Source organism: Thalassophryne amazonica, chromosome 11 (assembly GCF_902500255.1).
Source record: "Thalassophryne amazonica chromosome 11, fThaAma1.1, whole genome shotgun sequence".
Lineage (NCBI taxonomy): Eukaryota > Metazoa > Chordata > Actinopteri > Batrachoidiformes > Batrachoididae > Thalassophryne > Thalassophryne amazonica.
Window position 1 is genome coordinate 61264206 of NC_047113.1, and position 22647 is coordinate 61286852.

Consider the following 22647-nt stretch of genomic DNA (forward strand, 5'->3'; position numbering starts at 1 on the left):
AAAACAGCTGTCGAAACAAGCAAAAGAAGAGTAAAAGTAAATGGCTGGAAGGACAAAGACCACAAAAACATTTAAAGATTCAAGTGCACATCTGAGAGGCTCCACTGAGGTGTGTGGGGCTGCAACGGGGTTGAAAATAATCCCGCTCTCGAGGGGCTTCATGTTCTTGGAAGCGGAGATTGTGTCTCTGATGCCTTCTCCGGTGTCGGAGTGATGCGTCAGTGTTTGATGATGTACTGGAATCCCCACGCTGGGCAGGGGTGTAAGGTTACTGGTGGCCCAAAGAACACCATTACTGTTTAACTCAAGTGCTGCAGGGTACGGATGAAAGCAACATGCTTGAAGGACAGAGGATAGAATAAACATTATGCCTGTGTGCGCGCGAGAGTGTGAGTTAGTGAGATGGCATTTAAGCACATGTCCAAGTCAACAATAGGCTTTAAAGCCAAACAGTGGGATAAGATCTACTTTTTCAGAGGGTAGCACAGGTTTTACTGTGTGTACGCACCACACCTCTCGCTCCCCTTTTGACCCTTATCGGAGTAAAGTGTGTTTAGATAAGAGAGGGGCGGATGCTAGAATGGCTGAATAACCATCAAACTAAACTTTGAACAAATGCATTTCCTAACGAGACCTTCACAAATTCAGTTGGCCTCCTGTAATCAAGAACCAAAACGGATAATGTCCAACTTCGTACAGTCTCAGTCAGTGCTGATCCACAGTCCGTCTAAAAGCAGAGTGCATGTACCTGTACGACTGCAAATTTTGCATGAAATGACTTGGCAACAAAGACTTCCAGTTGCTATCTTGGGACACTGACTAGCATCCAAATCTCATAACCATACTTGACCAAACAGGAAGCATTTGGACTCTTAACAACTGGACCTTCATTTGTCTGCAAAGGTATCAGCATCACTAAACACTTCTGACTCAATCTCTTCTCAGGTGTCTCTTGACCTCAAAGGCTGAAGACAGTTTAAATGAAGGTTACTGGCATGATAAATTTCACAGGTTTCAAACTGGGGTCTACAAACATGACACCCATGAAGACCCTGAATCTACACATCATCCTTGCAAAAACAGTGTTGTTTGGCTGATTACTTTTTGTCCTGTTTTTAAGATCCCTTGCTTTTTTTTTCAGTAGAAACAATATTTCCTAAATGCACTACAAAATTGTTATATGCACTACACTGCTGTTCTAACAGTGCATCCAGAAAGTATTCATAGTGCCTCACTTTTTCCACATTGTCATATTGCAGCCTTATTCCAAAATGAAAACTCATTTTTCTACAAACACCACCTCATAATGACAATGTGAAAAAAGTTTTCTTGAGATTTTTGCTAATTTATACGTATATAAGTATTCACAGCCTTAGCCATGAAGCTCAAAACTGAGCTCAGGTGTATCCTGTTTCCACTGATTATCCTTGAGATGTATTTACAGTTTGATTGGAGTCCACCTGGGGTAAATTCAGTTGATTGAACATGATTTGGAAAGGCACACACCTGTCTACATATAAGGTCCCACATATGACAGTGTATGCACCTCATCTCGACGGGACACCGGCCGCATGTCTAAACTGAGTGAATGGAGGAGAAGGACTTTAGTCAGGGGGGTGACCAAGAACCCAATGGTCACACTGTCAGAGCGCCAGCATTCCTCTGTGGAGAGAGGAGAACCTTCCAGAAGGACAACCATCTCTGCAGCAATCCACCAATCAGGCCTGTATGGTAGAGTGGCCAGACATAAGCCACTCCTTAGCAGTGGTGGACACAGTTCCGATAATGTGATAACCGATAATTATCGAAGATAATGTTTTCATTATCGGATTATCTTTTCAGATAACTTAAAAAACCATTATCGGACTAATTATCTTCTGATAAATTTTTGTCTGATAATTTTTAGACCGTTAACGTGGTAAATAAAGCTGAACAGCTACAAACATTTTTAAAATTTAAAATCAGTTGAGCACCTACCTGTTAACTGTTTTGTAGCAGATGTGTAGTTCTACCCTCTGCAAACAGAGGAGAGCTGCTTCAAGAAGAAACCACTCTATCCTCTGCAGTCAAAGGAGAACTGGTTACAAAAAAAAAAAAAATCCTTTATTTTAACCCCATACTGATACGCGGGCAATATCACCCAAGTCATCCAGAGGCATACATTTTTAACTTATGGTTCAAATTTTAACCAAACTAATTTAGGACAAGTTATTTAAAATTACCGTCACGTCTGAAGTTTTATAAAGGGAAAATATCAGATATATGTTTTAGTTTTAAAGTAATGTGCTAATTTTTAAGGTTTTAGTGTGGACATGCTGTGCCCAGTGCATTATGGGTATGATTGGGTAATCTCAGTACGTTCACGACAGGAGAAATGCATTTCAGACACACTGATCAGGCTCCACAAACAACAGCATTAAACTCTAGTGCCTAAAACTCTCGTGAATATATTCTCAGGGTTTACAGACGTTATTGTGTTTGCATTTATTAAATTCCACGCATCTTAAACGTAGCAGACACGGATTATCTGGAATTTTGTTTTGGCAAATTTTCACGGTCTCTACTGCCATCTACTGGCCAGTAGTGTTCATGGCAGTATTCAAACTGAAGCTGGGCTGATATTTTCAATCACTATACTCGGTTCCAGCTCAAACTGTACGACAGAACCACATGGTGTAAAGGTTCAGAGCGCACGATTTATGTTCTCACACACGTACGTTCGAAAACCACACGTCGGACTTGTGTTTCCAGAAGCAAAACATAAACAGAAGCTTTTTTTTTCAAATTTAATTTACATTTCTTTTTTTTTTTTTTTTTTTTACATGAACTCTCAATAGGAGACATCAAAGTTTAAAAAAAAAACATTACAAGACAGGTCTGCTGTGTTTGCACAGGCACAGTACGAGAGGTTGACGTTTGTAGTGCTTCAGCAGTGGGATACCCTCACGACGGCCGACCAGAATATCAAACAGGTTTGATTTTCATCTGACCATACGATCGCCGATCAGGAAGTGGTTGTGAGATGTTAAACGCAGCTCGCTACTCCATGTATACTAAACGATGCAGGACAACTTGGCTTTTTTTTTTTTTTTTTTGAAAATGTTTTTTTTTTTTTTTTTTACAAATAAAAAATGGAATATTTTACCAAAGCACATTTATATGTAAACACCAACACAACTCACATTAACGTGTTGGTTTACATAAAGAATGAGTCAACCAATCAGTGTTAGCGGAGGTACATTTTACCCAGAATCATTTGCGATCTGTGTTTGTTACAAAACTACAGAATTAGTGCATTATTCAACATTAAAAGATATATGTTATATTTTAACTTTGTACAAATGACAGAATTGACATTAACAGAGTTATTCTATCAGTATTCATTTTATTTATACACCAAACCATAACTCAGTATTGCTTTATTTTCCAAGACCTCCGCCCAGGCATGGAGTGGCTTAGGGCGCATATTTTGGGCCGAGGCTGTCATAATTTTATATATATTAAAAAAAAGTTTGAAAAAATCATCCATGACGGTATTTGAAACACAAAATGTGGCCATTGGTAGAATCTCTCGAAGGACAGTGGACTAATCCAATGAAATCTCTCAGCCTTCCTCAGCCCGCCCTCCCCCTCACGTTGACCCAGGTTATCAATTTCTACCATTTGAGCTGAACGGAGTTGGAGAGAGTTAAGTGAATATCCGTCTATCAAAATGGATAAACAACAGAAACGCAAGGGAGGCGCAGAGAAGCTGCGAGAGAAAAGGCTCAAAAGCCTTGAAGTTGACGCAGCAAAATATGCAAAAATTACAGATATGTTTGCCAGTGCTTCAGCCACAGCAGCAGATGCAGGGCCATCAACGAGTGCAGAACCGTCAACATCAAAAGCAGCCCCGAGTGCACAGGCTGTCGAGGTGGCACAGAGTTTGGTAGAACAGAGTCGTAGGCAAAACAGAGGAAGAAGTAGCAATCCAGGTGGATTCGGAGGGCAAGGAGATGGAGGAGGAGAGAGACGTGACCGAGGAGGAGGTCAGAATAGCTATTGACAACCTGGTAAGAAGTAGCTCAGCAAAATGTTAGCAGAATGACCGTCTTAAAGGGAGGACAGAGGGCTCTTGAACGACAGCTAGGCTACATCTTCACTAAATCAGTATGGGCGGAATTATTATGCGCCAAAAGTGTAAATTTAGGAAATGATTACAGTACTCATTTATTCAGTCAGACTAAAACATGAATTAGCCTATAGAATTTTATGCACAACCTCGGTTTGGAGGTGGTCACCCGTGTGTGTGTGCGTGCGTGCGTGTGTGAGTGACAGAGAGAAAATAGTGTTTGTTTTTGAATAATGCTATGAGTAGATTTGTTGTCCAACTTACCATATTAGATAACAGGCCTTGGCTACTTTGACTTAAACCATGACCATTAATGGGATATACTGTTATAAAGTGTCATTTGATTTTTGTAGGCTAATGTAAAGTTGACACTGGTGTGCAGATATTACAAAAACTGAATGGCATGTAATTAATGTTCATGACATCTTATGTTTATGATGGGCTCATGTCACTCTAATGTAAACACATATTAGCCTAAGTGTTCAGTGTTATTTCAGGTCGTTATAAATTTGTTGTTTGCAGGTGTTATAGCTTACAGTTGATCATGTAATATTAGTGAAACACTGCTTTGCTGAAATATGGATGATTATTGGTAAGTAACCAGAGAAATAACACTATTGAAATTAACATTCCTGCCTCTTTCTGTTTCTCTGTGTTTAGTCAAGAGAGACTGTTGGAGTGGAGGAATCACAGGGAGATCAGGCAGTTGACTATTTTAGCCGCCCTCATCCCACAAAGAGGCAGGAATTTTTTTTAAGTTTCATCCACAACAGGATGCCACAAACCCAGTCGTCCAGAGGCTCATTAACAGAATGGAAGACATAGCATGGAAATGGCTGATGTATTGTAGTCAGCATCATGCTTTATTTTGTTTTGTTTGCCTTGCTTTTAGTAAGCCCAATGCTCCAAGTGCTTTTATTAGAGGCATGACAGACTGGAGGCATGTGCACCAAAGAATAGAAGAGCATGAGAGAGGCATGGCACATAGTGTGCTGAGGCATATTTTTTAAACTGCTCCAGAGCAAGCACTGGCCACCTCCTTGAGGGAAGACAGCTGACAGGACACCGTGAACAGGTTAAGAAGAGACGTCAGGTGTTGGAACGTGTAGTGGAGGTTGTGAAGATCATAGGGAAGAGAGGCTTAAGCTACAGGCAGGAGCACAATGAGGCTGCGTACAACTTGGACATTGACAGCCTCGATCATGGCAATTTTTTGGAATTGATAATATTGCTGGGGAAATATGATGTCTGCTTAAAAGAGCACCTCAGCAACATAACTGGAAAAAAATAAGCAGATCCAAGCTTTAGGAACCCAAGACAGAGGTTCTCTGATCACCTTCCTGTCAAAAATGACTGTAAATGCAGTAATTTGTGGCACATTCTACTGCGCTTTATTTTAATGTTTCAAATAACACAATGTGTGCATATAACCTCTGGTATGTTGTGTGTTTTCGTGTATCGTATAAATAATCATGGTGGGCCGCCATGGCCAAAAATGCGCGAGCCGTTTTTTGGTTCCAGTCCAGCCATGCCTCTGCCTGACGGCAGCATTGTGATCAAGTAGACAGTTGAGCTTCGTGGCTTCTCTCAACTTGCTTCTGTGCTGGAAGCCATGTAGTAAACAGGAGCTTTCAGTAGGGGGCAGGATGCTCAAACACAGAAGTGCTGACTCATTGTTTGGGTCTTTCGTCCTTTTTGATGCTTCCAGAAGCGATCGTGGTGTTAAAACTCAAAATCAGCTTGTTAGTAGTTGCAAGTGTACTGGAAACAATACTGGAATTTATTGGTTATCTGTAACTTCCGATACATTTTTGGGTGGTTTATCAGTTTATCTTTATCAAAGATAACTTTTCAGTTATCTGATTATCTGTTATCGAAGTTAATTTTTTTTGTTATCTGTGCCCACCACTGCTCCTTAGTAAAAGGCACATGACAGCCTGCCTGGAGTTTGCCAAAAGGCACCCATGACAAACAAAAATCTCTGGTCTGATGAGACCAGAGAACCAATCATCTGCATCAATTTTTACCAAAATTGGAGCAACTTTAACTTTTGACCACTGTACAAACTGAAATTGACCACTGTCATCCTTTTTGCTGTTTTTAACACCATAAATCCATAATATTCAGTCATAGATAGTCCAAACTATACCTTTTTGAAATCTTTATGATAGACAAATAATATGGTATAGTTTTCAATAGCATTTTAAAATTTTGACCGCTGTGTAATTCTTCATTGACTCCTGTAGGTCATTAGAGGTCAGCTCCAGGATGACTCCACATCTCCAAATAAACATTACCTAATTTAGAATATGTGTGCCAAATTTGGTGCTTTAGTCACAAAATGAACAACTGTTATGGTAATTTTAGCCAAGCTGCACCACTAAATGGGCAAAACTGCCTAAAAATTGGTGCGCCAAGTTTGTGGCATCATATTTAAGAAGACTTCAGGCTGTAATTGCTGCCAAAGGTGCATCAACAAAGTACTGAGGAAAGGGTGTGAATACTTGCGTACATGTGATTTCTTAGTTTTTTGTTTTTTTTGTTAGAAATTTTCTAAATTAGCAAAAAAAAAAAAAAAAAAAAAAAATATATTGTTGTCATTATGGGGTGTTGTGAGTAGAATTTTGAGGGGGAAAAAATGAATTTACTCCATTTTGGAATAAGGCTGTAATGTAAAATGTGGACAAAAATGAAGCACTCTGAATACTTTCAGGATGCACTGTAAAAAACAAAGAAAACATTACAAAATGAGGGTATTAAAGATGGCACTTAAAGAACATTGAATTAGACTGTTGTAAAGATACACTTTCTAAAGTACTCAAATTTTTGTGTTTTCTAAAGTACTCTAGTTTTTGTGCTTTATTTCTAGGCAGCTACAGTGTTTTGACTTTCACCTGTGGAAACTCAGAGCTGAGTGAGGGCATTATAACACAAACACTGGGCTAATTGGGCTAATTAAATCATTATGCAACACAAACCAGATCCCTGCCAGTTTGCAGGTCTGTGGATCTACAAAGTGCCGCATCCAGTTGAAGTCTGAAATTTTCTAACAGCTTTTCTTTGCAACAGATAAAGAATTAGTTTGTCAGCAAAGGATGAAAATGAAAATAAAGCACTCAGAGACATTTCTGTGAGACAGTATATTAGTGCACATATATGTGTTTGTTTACCTCTCCTGACATGTCGGGAGCCAGAGGGATGAGGGGCCATAGGGAGGAGTAGATTCCAAAAAACACCACCCACAGGGCAATGCTTCCCCAGATGGCAATGTGACTAAACTGGTTAAAAGTGAATCAAAGCATAAGACAAAGTGCATTTTTCATATATCACAATTAATATTTGCATAAATCCTGTCTTGATTTTGCAATTATTATATTTTGGCTTCCACTTTATAGTAACTTAAATGAGACACAATACACAATTTCAACAACTGCAGTTATGAGACCAGTGTCAAGTTAAACCACCAAGAGGTTTAGAGAAGTGAGGAGGGGGGTAAAATATGTCACAAGAACCACTGGTCCAATTAAAGAGAGAAAGAAGAAAGACCTACCAAAGCTGACAGAGAAACATAAACTTACCATGGTCCAGGATGAAGTCTCAAGGCCAGCTTTAAGACAAACTGTGATGACCACAAACTGGAAACACAAATCACATCACTAAACCAACACTACCTTTCTCCAAAAATAAAAACGGTTTGAAAATGACATCAACGTGATGTTTCTGTGTGAAAACTAAAATATAACAATCTACAGCAGGGTATCATTTTGTGACCAAGCTCACAAAGGACCCCCCCCCATCACCCCAACACACACACACACACACACACACACACACACACACACACACACACACACACACACACACACCACACACACACACACACACACACACACACACACACACACACACACACACACAACACACACACACACACACACACACACACACACAGTAGTTGCTTGCATGTATTATAATTGTAGTAGTTGGTCAACCTCTGTACATTTAATTTATAAATATGACATAAAACAAACAAAAACAAAAGGTCTCTCCGTGAAGATGCCAGACGAAAATTATTGTCCTTTTTCATTGAAATCCACAAACCGGTTTTAGGAGAAGTTACACTTATGAAGTCAATATTATATGACGCATGGATGAAACATAAAAGTCCAACTGTTTCCCTAAAGTCCAGTAATCTCTCCTTGAAGCTGGACTGGAATTTTTTTCCTCCATGCAAATCTTTATATGGTGTCTGAAATGCACCACACAGTTTTATCGTTGTACTTCCAAGACTCAAGGACAACTGTACGGACAGACGGAGTAACTCATATCTTAACATCTGCCCCAATTACTGTCAGTAGGGAGGTATAGTAAGTGTAATGCAAGAAAAAAAAAGAATCGTATTGCTGGAGTTGCACTGAATGACACTTGACTCTAAACACTTGACACTGTTGAATGCAGCAGAAAAACTACCTGTGAGGAAAATCTGTGTGCTTACTGTGTAAACCATGTTGCCTAAGAGGAGATAGTCTGGAGTTCTTCCATTGCCAAAAACTGTATCTGTGAAGAGAATCAACAACAGAAGCTTCAACACCAAAGTAACAACCTTTTGGTTTTCATCATATAATAATAATTATAATTTATCAGAAGACCGTAAACAACCAGAAAACACACAGAATTTTACTTACATACATCTCTGAGTGCACATAAACATCAAACATTTTATTACAATCTGTGGTACAGATGTGGGGAAACTACAACAGCACAGTAATACTGCCAATACTGCCCTTTGAGACAAGACTGGAATTTAATTCAGTCTTTTGCAACTATTAGGAATGAGGATTTAAGAAAAATCCTTCAGAAAAAAAAGCACAAGTGTGAACATCAATCATTGTCAGAAATGAATTTCTGGCAAAGTCAAACATTGAAACACAAGTATTCCCTTACAAAAATGTTATTTGCCAATGAAAAGGAAGGCCAAACTCTGTGGTAAAACAATCTTCTTAAAAAACGGCCCGTTAGAAAAGCTGTGGGGGAAAATCAATTAACTGAATTTATGTACAAGTGGAAGTTATTCCACAAGGTCCTGGGTGCCTTGGCTCAAACTGCTAACAGTTTGGAACTTCCAGCAAATAGCCTGTGGGTGGGGGGGGGGGGGGGGGTGGGGGGTGGGGGGTGGGGGGGGGGGGGGGGGGGGGGGGGGGGGGGGGTCTGTCCATTCCCTTTACTTCCGTCTGGTCCCACATGTCCTTGTTACACTGAGGCTTTGCTGACAAGCTGTCAGTCACACTGAGGGGGGATTGGCGCCTTTGTTTGGAAAAGCAAGCCCAAGCTTGTGTGGTCCTCAGCTGTGGCCAGCCACCGGCTCAAAGATCCCTATTCGCTCAACATTTATGCATGAAAACCTTGCATCTTAAACTGTACAAACGTGTGCCAAGACATGTCCTGCCATGCCAGATGCACTTCACCTGATATATTAAATAGTTTTAAGCTGACTTATGCGCAAATTTTTATAATAATAGATTTTAATTTACTGCTCCCACAAGTCATTTGGCATTTTTAGGAAATAAGAGAAATAAAAGCACAAATTTGTCAAGGTTCTGTTCGGTTGTGAAGTGGTTCTATTCAGACTCAAATAGATGAGCCACAAACTGTTAGAGGCCATGGTCTAGATGCATCCGAACTCAGCCTCAAAATGTTGACTGAACCAGTGTGACTGAGAAGGTGAGAGTGAGAGAGCAAGGCCGCTTATGTGGACAGTTTCTTCTTTAAATTGTGTGGTTAAAAACTAGCATTTTTCATTTAGCTTCTTGTACTGAGTCTGACTGTACCTTGACTATAAAACCACATCATATTTTGACATTTTTCAAACTATGGCTACTGCCACATTACTGTAGTTTGACATGTGCAAACTGTACACAGTCTTAATGAGAAGTTTCTTTGTACATTTATATAAATATGTACAAATATATACTTATGCCATCACGTCACAGAAAACATGTTCCTAAATAAACCCAGTTGTATTCTACTGTATGCACAACTTTCTCAGAACACCACAAAGACTTTAACTGCAGTAGGACAAATATCTGCAGCGTTTATTGTTAAAATAATCAATAGTTGTAGTTTAAGCTGTGAGTGGTGTGGGCACGCAAAATGAATGAGGTGCAAATGAGTGCGTGCAAAAGTATTTTCAGCAGCTCACTGGACAGATATGAACATGAAACACGCTCGTTAGTGGAGCGCCGCTCTCGCTGAAGCGCACACATGTTGCAATTCATGACTGGATGGTTGAAGAGAAAACTAATTAAGACACCAATATGTGAGTTTGATTGTCCGTCTCTTTATCCCAAGTCTGTTGAGAGCCACGGGAAGAGTCTCTGGGAGCTACTTACCATGCTGGAAGGCTTTAAGTGGGAACCAGAAGAGGATGACGGAGTGGAAGAGGCCGTGAGGACAATGGGCCCAGAAGACCTGCAACAAAGGGGAGAAGGTATGAACGGGAAGGAGGTAAGGGGAGGGTGGGGGGTGGCGGCGTGGAAAAGAGGCGGCAGGAGATTCCGAGAACAAGTAAGGGAGAAGGAGAGGCAGAAAGAAAAAGGCATGAGAAAAAGGGTGTGGGTAGTTTCAGCCTAGCATGATCCCTGACCTGGGCTTTTTGTGGCGTCCCAACGCTAGGCTAAGTGGCGGTTTTGTCGGGGCCCCCAGCTGAATGGCCACCCCGCTGACGACATGTTGTATATCTTCTCTGTGTGTGTATGAGGAGAAAAAGACAGCAGACTGTGTGCACGAGCACTGAAAAGCAAGTGCGAAATGCCAATGTGCACATTTTAGCTTCATTTATGAGGATACACCACACGTGTAATACGTTTGAAATACAAAGACAGCGAGCACAAGAAACTGCCACATACGCATCCTCATGTGGAAAAAAAATAGAAAAATAAACAAATTCCACCACATAGCACTTCATACAGTGAGAGTTTCCTCTCAATGCTTTTCAAAGCACATAAACATATTTACTGGTGTAGAAATAAATGACAGTACAATTAAACAAGCAGACATCAGTCAAAACACATGCGCAGAGACCGACAGACCTGACAGATCAAACTGTTTTCATGAAAATTATTAAAAAGCTGTTAAAACCGCGGTGCAGGCTGCAGTCTATGTGCACTCACACCTGCAGATGTTGGATGAAACCGTTTAAATCAATACTCCCACTTTTAAACCAGCTTGTATTAAATTTATGCTATGCAATGCCAAAGCCAAAGCCAAATAAAACACCAAAGGGCGATGGAGCATGAAACAGCCATGAAACCTATTCTGCTCAGAATCTCTCCAGATTTGTGCCCTTTTCCTGACACAGGCTACTGAAAAGTTTTTGAACAACCCTTGAGTCATTAAATCACATGCTCACAATAACACAGAATGTTAACAACTTATTTATTTTTAAACTTCGACACCTTACTGTGACAAAATGTCTGAGGAAATACAACCAGCTTAGTGTAATTTTTGATTTTATATCAACCCTGCACCAGTCTGAGCAGATAGTTCCTGAAAGTTTGTTTACTGTGGATGTGGCACACAGTAAATACTCCCTGTAGAAATTTAATATCATCACCACCAATGTATGTTAAAAAAATAATAAAAAAATTAAACTCCAAGATCGCATTAACAGAATTTATTTCAGGCCCCCCCAAAATTCCAAGGTACTGTTGAAAATACCCTGCGATTTTGCAAGTTCTCCCACTTAGAAATCATGGAGGTGTCTGAAATTTTCATCTTAGGTGCATGTCCACTGTGAGAGACATAATCTAAAAAAAAAAAAAAAAAATCCAGAAATCACAATGTATGATTTTTTAAATAATTTATTTGCATGTTACTGCTGAAAATAAGTATTTCAACACCCGCCAATCAGCAGAAATTCAGGCCCTCAAAGACCTGTTAGTCCACCTCTAAAAAGTCCACCTCCACTCCACTTATTATTCCAAATTAGAAGCATCTATTTGAGGTCATTAGCTGCATAAAGACACCCGTCCACTCCACACAATCAGTAAGACTCAAACTACTAACATGGCTAAGACCAAAGAGCTGTCCAAAGACACCAGAGACAAAATTGTAGACCTCCACAAGGCTGGAAAGGGCTACGGGGCAATTGCCAAGCAGCTTTGTGAAAAAAGATCAACTGTTGGAGCAATTATTAGACAATGGAAGAAGCTAAACATGACTGTCATTCTCCTCGGACTGGGGCTCCATGCAAGATCCCACCTCGTGGCATATCAATGATCCTAAGAAGGTGAGGAATCAGCCCAGAACTGCATGGAGGAGCTGGACAGTGTACCCTGAAGAGAGCTGGCACCACTGTTTCCAAGGTTACTGGGGTTAATACACTAATACGTTCATGGGTTAAAATGCATGCATGGCATGAAGGTTCCCCTGCTTAAATCAGCACACGTCCAGGCCCGTCTTAAGTTTGCCATGACCATTGGATGATCCAGAGGAGTCATGGGAGAAAGTTATGTGGTCAGATGAGACCAAAATCGAACTTTTTGGTCTTACTTCCACTCGCCGTGTTTGGAGGAAGAGAATGCCGAGTACCATCCCAAAAACACCATCCCTACTGTGACGCATGGGGGTGGAAGTATCATGCTTTGGGGGTGTTTTTTCTGCACATGGGACAGGACGGACGCACTGTATTAAGGAGAGGATTGACTGGGGCCATGTACTGCGAGATTTTGGGGACCAACCCTCCTCCTCTCAGTTAGAGCATTGAAGATGGGTCATGGATGGGTCTTCCAACATGACAATGACCAAAGCACCACAGCCAGGATAACCAAGGAGTGGCTCTGTAAGAAGTATATCAAGGTCATGGAGTGGCCCTAGCCAGTCTCCAGACTTAAACCCAATAGAAAATCTTTGGAGGTAGCTCAAACTCCGTGTTTCTCAGCGACAGCCCAGTAACCTGGCTGATCTAGAGAAGATCTGTGTGGAGGAATGGACCAAAATCCCTGCTGCAGTGTGTTGCAAACCATGGTGAAAAACTACAGGAAACGTTTGACCTCTGTAATTGCAAACAAAGGCTACACCTATGGTCATGAGATTTGGCTCATGACCGAAAAGAACGAGATCGCGGAGTACAAGCGGCCCGAGATGAGTTTCCTCCGCAGGCTGGCCTGGGCGCTCCCTTAGAGATAGGGTGAGGAGCTCGGTCACTCGGGAGGAGCTCGGAGTCGAGCCGCTGCTCCTCCATGTCGAAAGGAGTCAGTTGAGGTGGCTCGCGCATCTTTTCCGGATGCCCCCTGGACGCCTCGCTGGAGAGGTGTTCCGGGCACGTCCCACTGGGAGGAGGCCCCGGGGAAGACCCAGGACACGCTGGAGGGACTACATCTCTCGGCTGGCTTGGGAATGCCTTGGGGTTCCCCCGGAGGAGCTGGAGGAGGTGTGTGTGGATCGGGAGGTCTGGGCGGCTTTGCTTGAGCTGCTGCCCCCGCGACCCGACTCCGGATAAAGCGGAAGAAATGGATGGATGGATGATTTTCACAGGTGTTCAAATACTTATTTGCAGCACTAACATACAAATAAATTATTTAAAAAAAAATAAAATCATACATTGTGATTTCCGGATTTTTTTTTTTTTTTTTTTTTGGATTATGTCTCTCACAGTGGACATGCACCTAAGATGAAAATTTCAGACCCCTCCATGATTTCTAAGTGAGAGAACTTGGAAAATCGCAGGGTGTTCAAATACTTATTTTCCTCACTGTATATATATATATATATATTATATATATATATACACACACACACACACAGAGTGGTCCCTCGTTTATCGCGGGAGTTACGTTCTAAAAATGACCCGCAATAGGCAAAATCTGCGAAGTAGTCCGTCATTTTTTTTACAATTTTTACAGATGGTTTAAGGCTGTAAAACCCCTCACTACACACTTTATACACTTTTCTCAAACAGGCATTAACGTTTTCTCACTTTATCTCCTGTGTAAACACTTTTTTCTTCTGGGCAAGAAGATTATAAACAGACACACGGAGAACACAATGCGCGTGCTCTCCCTTAGCTCACTGCCTCCGGGGGTACGGATGCAGGACCCGCAAAGAATCCAAGTCATGGCCACGGAGCTCTGCAGCTGCGGTATACCGAGACCATGCAGCGGGCGCTGCGGATTTTTCCGCAAGAAGTCTGTCCTTGCAAGCTGCCGGAGCGCAACAGCAAGCATAGTCTCTGGACCTGCTGCCAGAGTTGTCCGCAGCTCCACACAGCAGACGGGGGGCGGTTGTGAGTGGCCCGCTGTTGCGTTTACCGAGCCCGCAGACTCAGTAAGCGCATCGGAGGCAGTGAGAGCAATCGTGGTGATGCCCTTACATGTCTGTTTTTGTTGCATGTGGCAGCTTCCTGTGCTTCGTCCCAAAACAAATTTCCCAGAGAGGGACAATAAAGTTCATCTTATCTTATATTTGGGTATAAGCAAAGTTTAATGTGCATATTTATTGTCAGAATCCCATCAGTCATCACTGACAGATCTCGAGGTGCATGTGCAAGCACTTGTTCTTTTGTTCATTAAACCTAGACACTCTGGTAAAGCATGTCCAAACAAAGGAGACTGGGCCTTCTGTGGCACACACGGTGCCAGTTAGTAACCCTCCTTCATGCTCTGTGGAAATATGGCAGACTTGCTGTCCCACAGACCATGTTAAGGATTGCAGAGTTTTACACTGCTATGAAAATTTTAAGGTTTGGGAAAATCATGGTGTGACTTAATTTAGTGCTCTCTTGCAGGTGTCCTGCAGTTGAGTTTCTGATCCCCCCTTCTCATACAGTGCATCTGTCAAAGGCGAGTCCTTGAGGCTTGACTGCTAACACTTTGTAAAATGTAAATTTTCCCCCCTCATGTATATTTTGCACCCATGGTGCATCTGACAGAAAAATAAAGAAAACAGAAGTCTTCAATAAGAAAAAGGAGATGAATTCTGACTCTGTCCTCATTAGCACAATTCAAGTTTAACATTAAAGAGAGATGTCTAAAGAGTCAACCGTTCATAAAAAAGACCTCAAATTCTTGGTAGTTTGCAAAGGGAAGAAATGAGCAGAAAGACCCCAGCGTGTGCACAGTGGTTTGTGGATGCTGGGACACAGCCAGCTGAGACCATTCCATCAACCAGTCTGTGCCAAGTCTATCCTGAGGGGGGTGCAAGATGTATGTGTCCTGTAATTCTGACAATATGTAAACTTTTCTAATCTTCAAGTCTTGCAGCATTTCCAAAATTCTTCTAGGAAAAGACCAAGATCAGCAAACATTCTGTTATAACCTATGTTAAACTTTAATGTCCTGACAATCTCATCTTTCCTATCAACCTAACAAATCCCCAAAATCCCAGAGCAGACACTCCTGCAACCCAGGATCACCTCACCCCCCAACTGTGTACACACAGGCCATACGTTAGGGCACAGTGTGGCCGGGAAACAACCCGTGTCACAATCACATGCTTATTCCAATTGGACACCATGTGACTGGCCCAGTTGTTAATCAGCTGCCACCTCTAGTGTCTGGTTGCAAACCAGTCTACAATTATCAGTCAGTAAATGATGGTAATCATTTTCCACATTGCAATAATTCAGTCACCCTGTGCTGTTGCAATGAGATGCTAAGAATCCCCTCAGAATGAATGCTCTGTCTGTCCTGTAAAGATCTGGCTTGTGCAAGTCCAATTTATACACCTCCCACACCTAAAAAAAATCCCACCCCTTCCCGTGTCTTTTAAAATATGTGAGTTAAGAAGGGAAACGGGGAGAAATGAAGAGTGAGAGAGCGGAAAAGGTGCTGTATAAGAGGTAACAGTTGCTCGTAAATTGTTAAGGGGCGCTGTAATTACTACATCCACATGAATGGCAGCGGATTTATTAGGCTGACCTAAGTGTCAGGAATATGTCATTAAAAGTGTAATGAGAAAACAAAGCTGAAGCCACACCTTGACTATCCAACACCCTCAGTCCCTCCTGTCTCCTCACCTCAACACAAACAGCTTTAATTCGCAAAGACAGTATCGGTTGTGTACAAAAGAGGCAGCCGTGCAGAAAGAGCAGCTTTGAGGGGCTAAATTCCTGCTGGATTTTCTCGCCTTGCCTCAGGCCAGCTGCATGGAAAAACCTCTCTGGAAGAGAGCAGACAGGCCAGCAAAAACAACCTGCTGCCCTGGCTGAGTCATCGTTTATGCGTCCTCGCAAAATAAGGCTTGAACAAATTGAGGTTCATCAGACACAATGCTTTTGTGACCGTTATATTTGGCAAGAAAATAACCAGATGATTCTCAGGATAAAATAAACATCTGCCTCTAAGCTACTGTAATAATGGATTAAATAAAGACACCACTGAAGTCCTCCTCACATTTAGCAATTAATGTAAAATATACTGTAGGAGAATCTACACACACTGTTTCATTTTAATCACACTTCAGTTTGAGTCTTTTCCCTAAAACAGTTAGGACCCTGTCACACCATGACAATTTAGCCAGCTTATGATAGCCCCATTTCTACTGAGTGGCCCGGGTCGGTACTGCACAGTATGGTACGACCCGGAACAGCCGAGTCTGGCTTTGTTTGCATTTCCACCGCTGGCAGAACAGTTTTGTTTGGCAGTCGGAATACGTAAATATTGCCAATCACGTCACTGAGCACGAGTACGCTGTCACACAGTGTCTCTTCTCCACACAGAGGTCAAACAAAGTAATTTAACTTTTTTTTTTATTTAACTTAATTTTTGTCTTGGTGGATCATGGGATTTATTTTCATCGCATGCAGAATGCTGAAGAGTCAGCTGATGTTCGTGATAAATGCTGACATGAATGAATGAGGCGCTGTCACGCTTTCAACTTCTAAAACACGTTATTTGTCTTGTTGTGGGACAAAGTGCTGGCCTTTTCTGGTTCAGGCTGAGAAACGCACAAAACACAGAGGGACTTCTTTTAAAACGCAACGTTTCTTCAGCCACAACAAAGAACTAAAGTTCAGACATCGTTTTCGAAAATCAGGACGCTTTATGTGGGTAGGTTTTCATCAGGCTGTGATGATGAACTGAAACAAACAGGTACGACTAAGACTTTTATTTACTCCGTGTGCAAATGGTTTTAATATTTGTAACAGACTGAAATGTTCGCATGAGGACTGCAGCTTTCATTTTTTGAGCCAATCAATGGACATATTTCGACTTATGAGTAACTTACAAGAAATGTGTGTCAAAAATTGCACAACTTTCCTACAACTTTGGGCCCACATATGCAGGACGTATGAGACATATACTGCCGTGTGTCAAAAATATTGTGCATGCCCAAAACATTTTTGACATACTCATCGTATTGTGGCATATATCAGCGTGCTTCAACGTGTTCTTAACTTATACAAAACTTACCCAGAACTTATTAGACATATACCAGCTTTTTAAACATGGCCGACATATGGCTAAATCGTAAAGGTGTGACAGGGGTATAACAGAAAACATTATGATATATATTTTTTCCACTACATAGTTTTTCCTCAACTATAGCATCAGTGGGTATAATCAACAAATTAACAAATTTTATTAAAAAAAATGAATAAATAAATTTCCTTGTCATTGCACTCCCTGGTATATTAAGAAACAAAGACATTTGCTGACTGTCACTCAAATGTAAAAGTAATTTAACGCAACAAAATTTTTATAAATTGTAGGAGACCACAAAAAAGGTACATATTTCTGAAGGGTAACTGTGACCAGAGAATCCTGTGTTCGAAACCCCATCAATATAGAAGAGGTTCTGGAGGCAAAGTCCTAAATTCACAAGTTATTGCTTGTGTGCAGCTGAGCGCCTTGCATGCTAACACTGTGTGAGTGAGTGAACGAGTGAGTGAGGCATTGTTGTAAAGTGATTTGAGGGTTGGCAGCAGATGGAAAGCTCTACTATGAATTTTATTTATCAATACTGTGACTCTTTACAAATGTGTGGCTGAATGCAGTTGTGTCTCGCTTCTGGATATCATCAAGTGTAGCTCCCCCCTCCACCCTTATAAAAAAAAAAAAAAAACACCAAGTGACAACTCATTTGTGATTTTATGGAGATCCCTGGCCCCAACCACCAGTCTTACATTCCCACATCCAGATCATCTTGAAACAGCTGCATAAATCAGCATTCTCCTCTGCCTTCATCTTCGGTGTTCCAGCTGCTGTAGACAGCTTTTACCCCTGCTTCAAAAGCAAAAACAGCTACAGCAGCTACATTTTATTTTGTTTTAACCCATGCAATCCATGGGAGGTGTGACGTGAGCCTGATCATCAGGTCTTAATCAGAATCACCGGAGACCCACATTAATGCCAGGTGTAAATGTAATCAGGTTAAAATCCTGTCTGAACATCAGACATATTTTAATACCAGATGTAAATTTAAATGTAAGGTGATTATGCATGGAAGAAGAAGGCATCCTACATAGGCACTGAGTTATGCACAAAGTTACAGACAACTTAAATAAGGGTGTGTGTTCTGTTTTGACACTTACAGGCCAGAACTTAATACGTGTACCACTCTATTACAAAAATATATCTGAAGATTGAAGTGTTGTTGCACACATTAACAAAGAACTGATGCCCTTTCTTTAAGAACCTTCCAAGCATTCCTTAAACAAAACTGCCTGATTTGCCACTACAAATGCCATCACACGACGACAACAAACACTACTGCCGCCTTTTCTCAATTTTATCTGCCTGTATCCCCCAATGCTTTGACCTTCTATACCCCTCACCGCCATGGCCAATCCGGCTTTAATCCACCTTCATGCTGGCCTAACCAGGTCACCACGCCTGTGAGGAGGGTTGAAGAGTCCGTGGCTCAGCACAGAGAAAGGAGGAGACATCTTTATTACCAGCCAGGGAAAGCTAACAGACAGCCCCCACAACCAGACAGAACGGGTCAAGCCAGGCCAAATTAGGGTATGGACAGAGACATCCTGACTACAGCTGCCTGGCCACTGTGACAGCAGACACATCAGTCCCTTGTAAGAAGACCAGAGGAACATCTCATGTCATTAATGAGACACCAATTGATCCATTTGACCTTTTAATTTACTAAGAATGTGGAAATATTTCTGTCTTATTTAGAGACGATTATCTGATCAATTCCAACATATCTAAGACTGGAGTGATTTGTTATAAGCTTCAAGCCAAATACAAATCTCCAGGAAAGAAGCAAGAATTTAAACTGCCTTTGGCACTGGAACCATATTATGCTATCAGCATGGAATAATACAGAATAAATGATATTTGTTGTTTGGAAACGAAACTCGTTTTGTCTTCTGAATCCATTGCATTATATTATGTGGGTTTGGACAGCTGCAACAGTACACTGTCAAATCCAGGGTAACCAAAAGGGGCACCTGGCTGCAAAGGTGCAACTGCCTGCACAAGAAACAGCCAACTGCTAAAATAATTATGAACGTAAAGCAAACAAAAAGAAACACTAAACATGCACAGATAGTGCAAGCAAACATTACCTTGGTATTAAAACCCATAGCGTTCTGGGAGGTTTTGTAGAGTTCTGGGTACTTCAGCATGTTCTCTTTCCTGCACGAACGTTCAAATATGCCCAGAGTGAGAGGAGGCAGAGCAGTGAAGATCTGAGCAAGAAACAAGCACATGCAGAGACGGCAGTCAAAAACCTGATCACGATCACACAAACCTTCCCATTTCTAAACAGTGTTAAAAAAATTACTTACAATATAAAAAAAATGTTTTGGATGAAGACCATGTTAACTACAACAGCTGGAAATATTACAGTGAACCTAGTTAGTTTAAGTCAGACTGGTCAAAATGTATAAACAAAGATAAAACATGTTTTTCCAACTAGAATTGTGAGAATAATACCAAAATTAATAACCATTTTTACCACTTAACATTCATTTCCTATTTAATTTTGAATATTTCACACCAAACACAAACAATAACATCCATGCAAATTAATACCAAGTTTTCTTAAATAAATAAATAAAAGTTTATAGCGTGACAATTTAAATCAAGTGTTGAATGGTTTTATATATATATATATATATATATATATATATATACATATATATATATATACACACACACCCACACACACACACACACACACACACACACACACACACACACACACACCCCCTGCATGCTTTGTTACAATGGAGTAAAAATTAGTTTCATTCTGCTCTGCACATTCTCTGTTCCAAATTTTATCACCACCACTGACCTTTAAACTTCTTATTTAGATTTGTCATGCTTGAAGACTGTTCATATGCAAAGCTAATCCCAATGAACATCTGCGATGCTCTTCACTAAGAGTAGGTATTTAAGCAGGGCTAAAGCGTAATTTCTGAGTGGTGTTGTAATGTTGTTCTCTGTAACAGCTGCCGAGAGAGGAGTGGTGGTGGTGGTATTGTGTGGCTGGGGGGCACGGTAGGTCAGTTGGTGCGAGTTCCTTGCAGGCCCATCTGGAGTGAGGAGTCTACAGGACTACCAGACCAGAGGACATGCTTGACTGAGCTCCTTTCTTATTCAGACCGAGACCCAGGAAGATCTGTATTGAGGGGTGGATTTAGCTCACTGCCTCTGACAGCCTCCCACTGAGCCAGAGGAATTCTCAGAGTTTTCAGATCAACTGAAAGACTCAACACTTGCCTTGTACCTGAATAACGTATTGGTTCGAAGGTGGTGGCTTATTGTGAAATGAGGGCAAGAAGCAGAGCTGTGAAAATGTACTCCTCACTTGGCAGCTTGTCTTGCCCATAAATTACTTCCATTTGTAAAAGACTGGGATTTCATCACCCCCCTTTTTGATTTCACACTTCTCTCATTCCTTGCTGTTTACTGAACAGAGTCAACTTTATTAAAAATTATGCATCAGTTCAGTGTGAAATTAACAGCATGGTATTGTAAGAGACAGGTGTGCATATATATATATATATATATATATATATATATATATATATATGAGGAAAATAAGTATTTGAACACCCTGTGGTTTTGCAAGTTCTCCCACTTAGAAATCATGGAGGGGTCAGAAATTTTCATCTTAGGTGCATGTCCACTGTGAGAGACATAATCTAAAAAAAAAAAAAAAGTCCGGAAATCACAATGTATGATTGTTTTAATAATTTATTTGTATGTTACTGCTGCAAATAAGTATTTGAACACCTGTGAAAATCACCTGTGAAATACAGTAGCCTTTGTTTGTAATTACAGAGGTCAAACATTTCCTGTAGTTTTTCCACTAGGTTTGCACACACTGCAGCAGAGATTTTGGTCCACTCCTCCATACAGATCTTCTCTAGATCTTTCAGGTTTGGAGTTTCACCTCCCTCCAAAGATTTTCTATTGAGTTCAGGTCTGGAGACTGGCCAGACCACTCCAGGACCTTGAAATGCTTCTTACGGAGCCCCTCCTTAGTTGCCCAGATTTTTTTTTTTTTTTTTCCGATTTTGTCTCTCACAGTGGACATGCACCTAAGATGAAAATTTCAGACCCCTCCATGATTTCTAAGTGGGAGAACTTGCAAAACTGCAGGGTGTTCAAATACTTATTTTGCTCACTGTGTATATATATATATATATATATATATATATATATCCCTACCATCCGGGACACTCCCTCTTCTCCATCCTCCCGTCTGGCAGGCTCCGGGTTATCCGAGCCCACACAAACAGACTGAAGGACAGCTTTTTCCCAATGGCTGTGAAAAGACTTTTAGAAGAATATTGACTACTTGTATCGCACTGGGGATTACACTGCACTGTTTTTATTATTGCACCGGATATTCCCTCCACTGTTTTATTCTTTAAAATATGTATTTAATATTCATTATCTTATTTATACTGAGTTTTTAACAGACTATATATTTTATATGTGATAGTCTATTGTATATTGTAATTTATCTGTGAGGGAGGTGCTGCACAGGGGTGTTGCCGAACGACATTTCATTGTGTTTTTTATACAATGACAATAAAGCTTATTCAATTCAATCTATATATATATATATATATATATATATATATATATATATATATATATACACACAACCCCTGGCAATAATTATGGAATCACCCGCCTCGGAGGATGTTCATTCAGTTGTTTAATTTTGTAGAAAAAAAAGCAGATTACAGACATGACACAAAACTAAAGCCATTTCAAATGGCAACTTTCTGGCTTTAAGAAACACTATAAGAAATCAGGAAAAAAAATTGTGGCAGTCAGTAAAGGTTACTTTTTTAGACCAAGCAGAGGGAAAAAAAATGGAATCACTCAATTCTGAGGAATAAATTATGGAATCACCCTGTAAATTTTCATCCCAAAAACTAACACCTGCATCAAATCAGATCTGCTCATTAGTCTGCATCTAAAAAGGAGTGATCACACCTTGGAGAGCTATTGCACCAAGTGGACTGACATGAATCATGGCTCCAACACGAGAGATGTCAATTGAAACAAAGGAGAGGATTATCAAACTCTTAAAAGAGGGTAAATCATCACACAATGTTG

The 22647-nt window shown here is 40.8% G+C and overlaps 1 protein-coding gene across 1 annotated transcript in view; it reads right to left on the reverse strand.

Moving 5' to 3' along the window:
- The window catches only part of atp8a1 (ATPase phospholipid transporting 8A1), a 265900-nt gene that overhangs the window by 18299 nt on the left and 224954 nt on the right, over positions 1 to 22647 (reverse strand). The window contains exons 29-33 of the mRNA XM_034181944.1: positions 19632 to 19754; positions 10501 to 10579; positions 8607 to 8668; positions 7690 to 7746; positions 7282 to 7389 (exon numbers count right to left, since the gene is read on the reverse strand). Of these exons, the coding sequence (XP_034037835.1) occupies positions 7282 to 7389; positions 7690 to 7746; positions 8607 to 8668; positions 10501 to 10579; positions 19632 to 19754 (429 nt within the window). The remainder of the gene's footprint in view (positions 1 to 7281; positions 7390 to 7689; positions 7747 to 8606; positions 8669 to 10500; positions 10580 to 19631; positions 19755 to 22647) is intronic.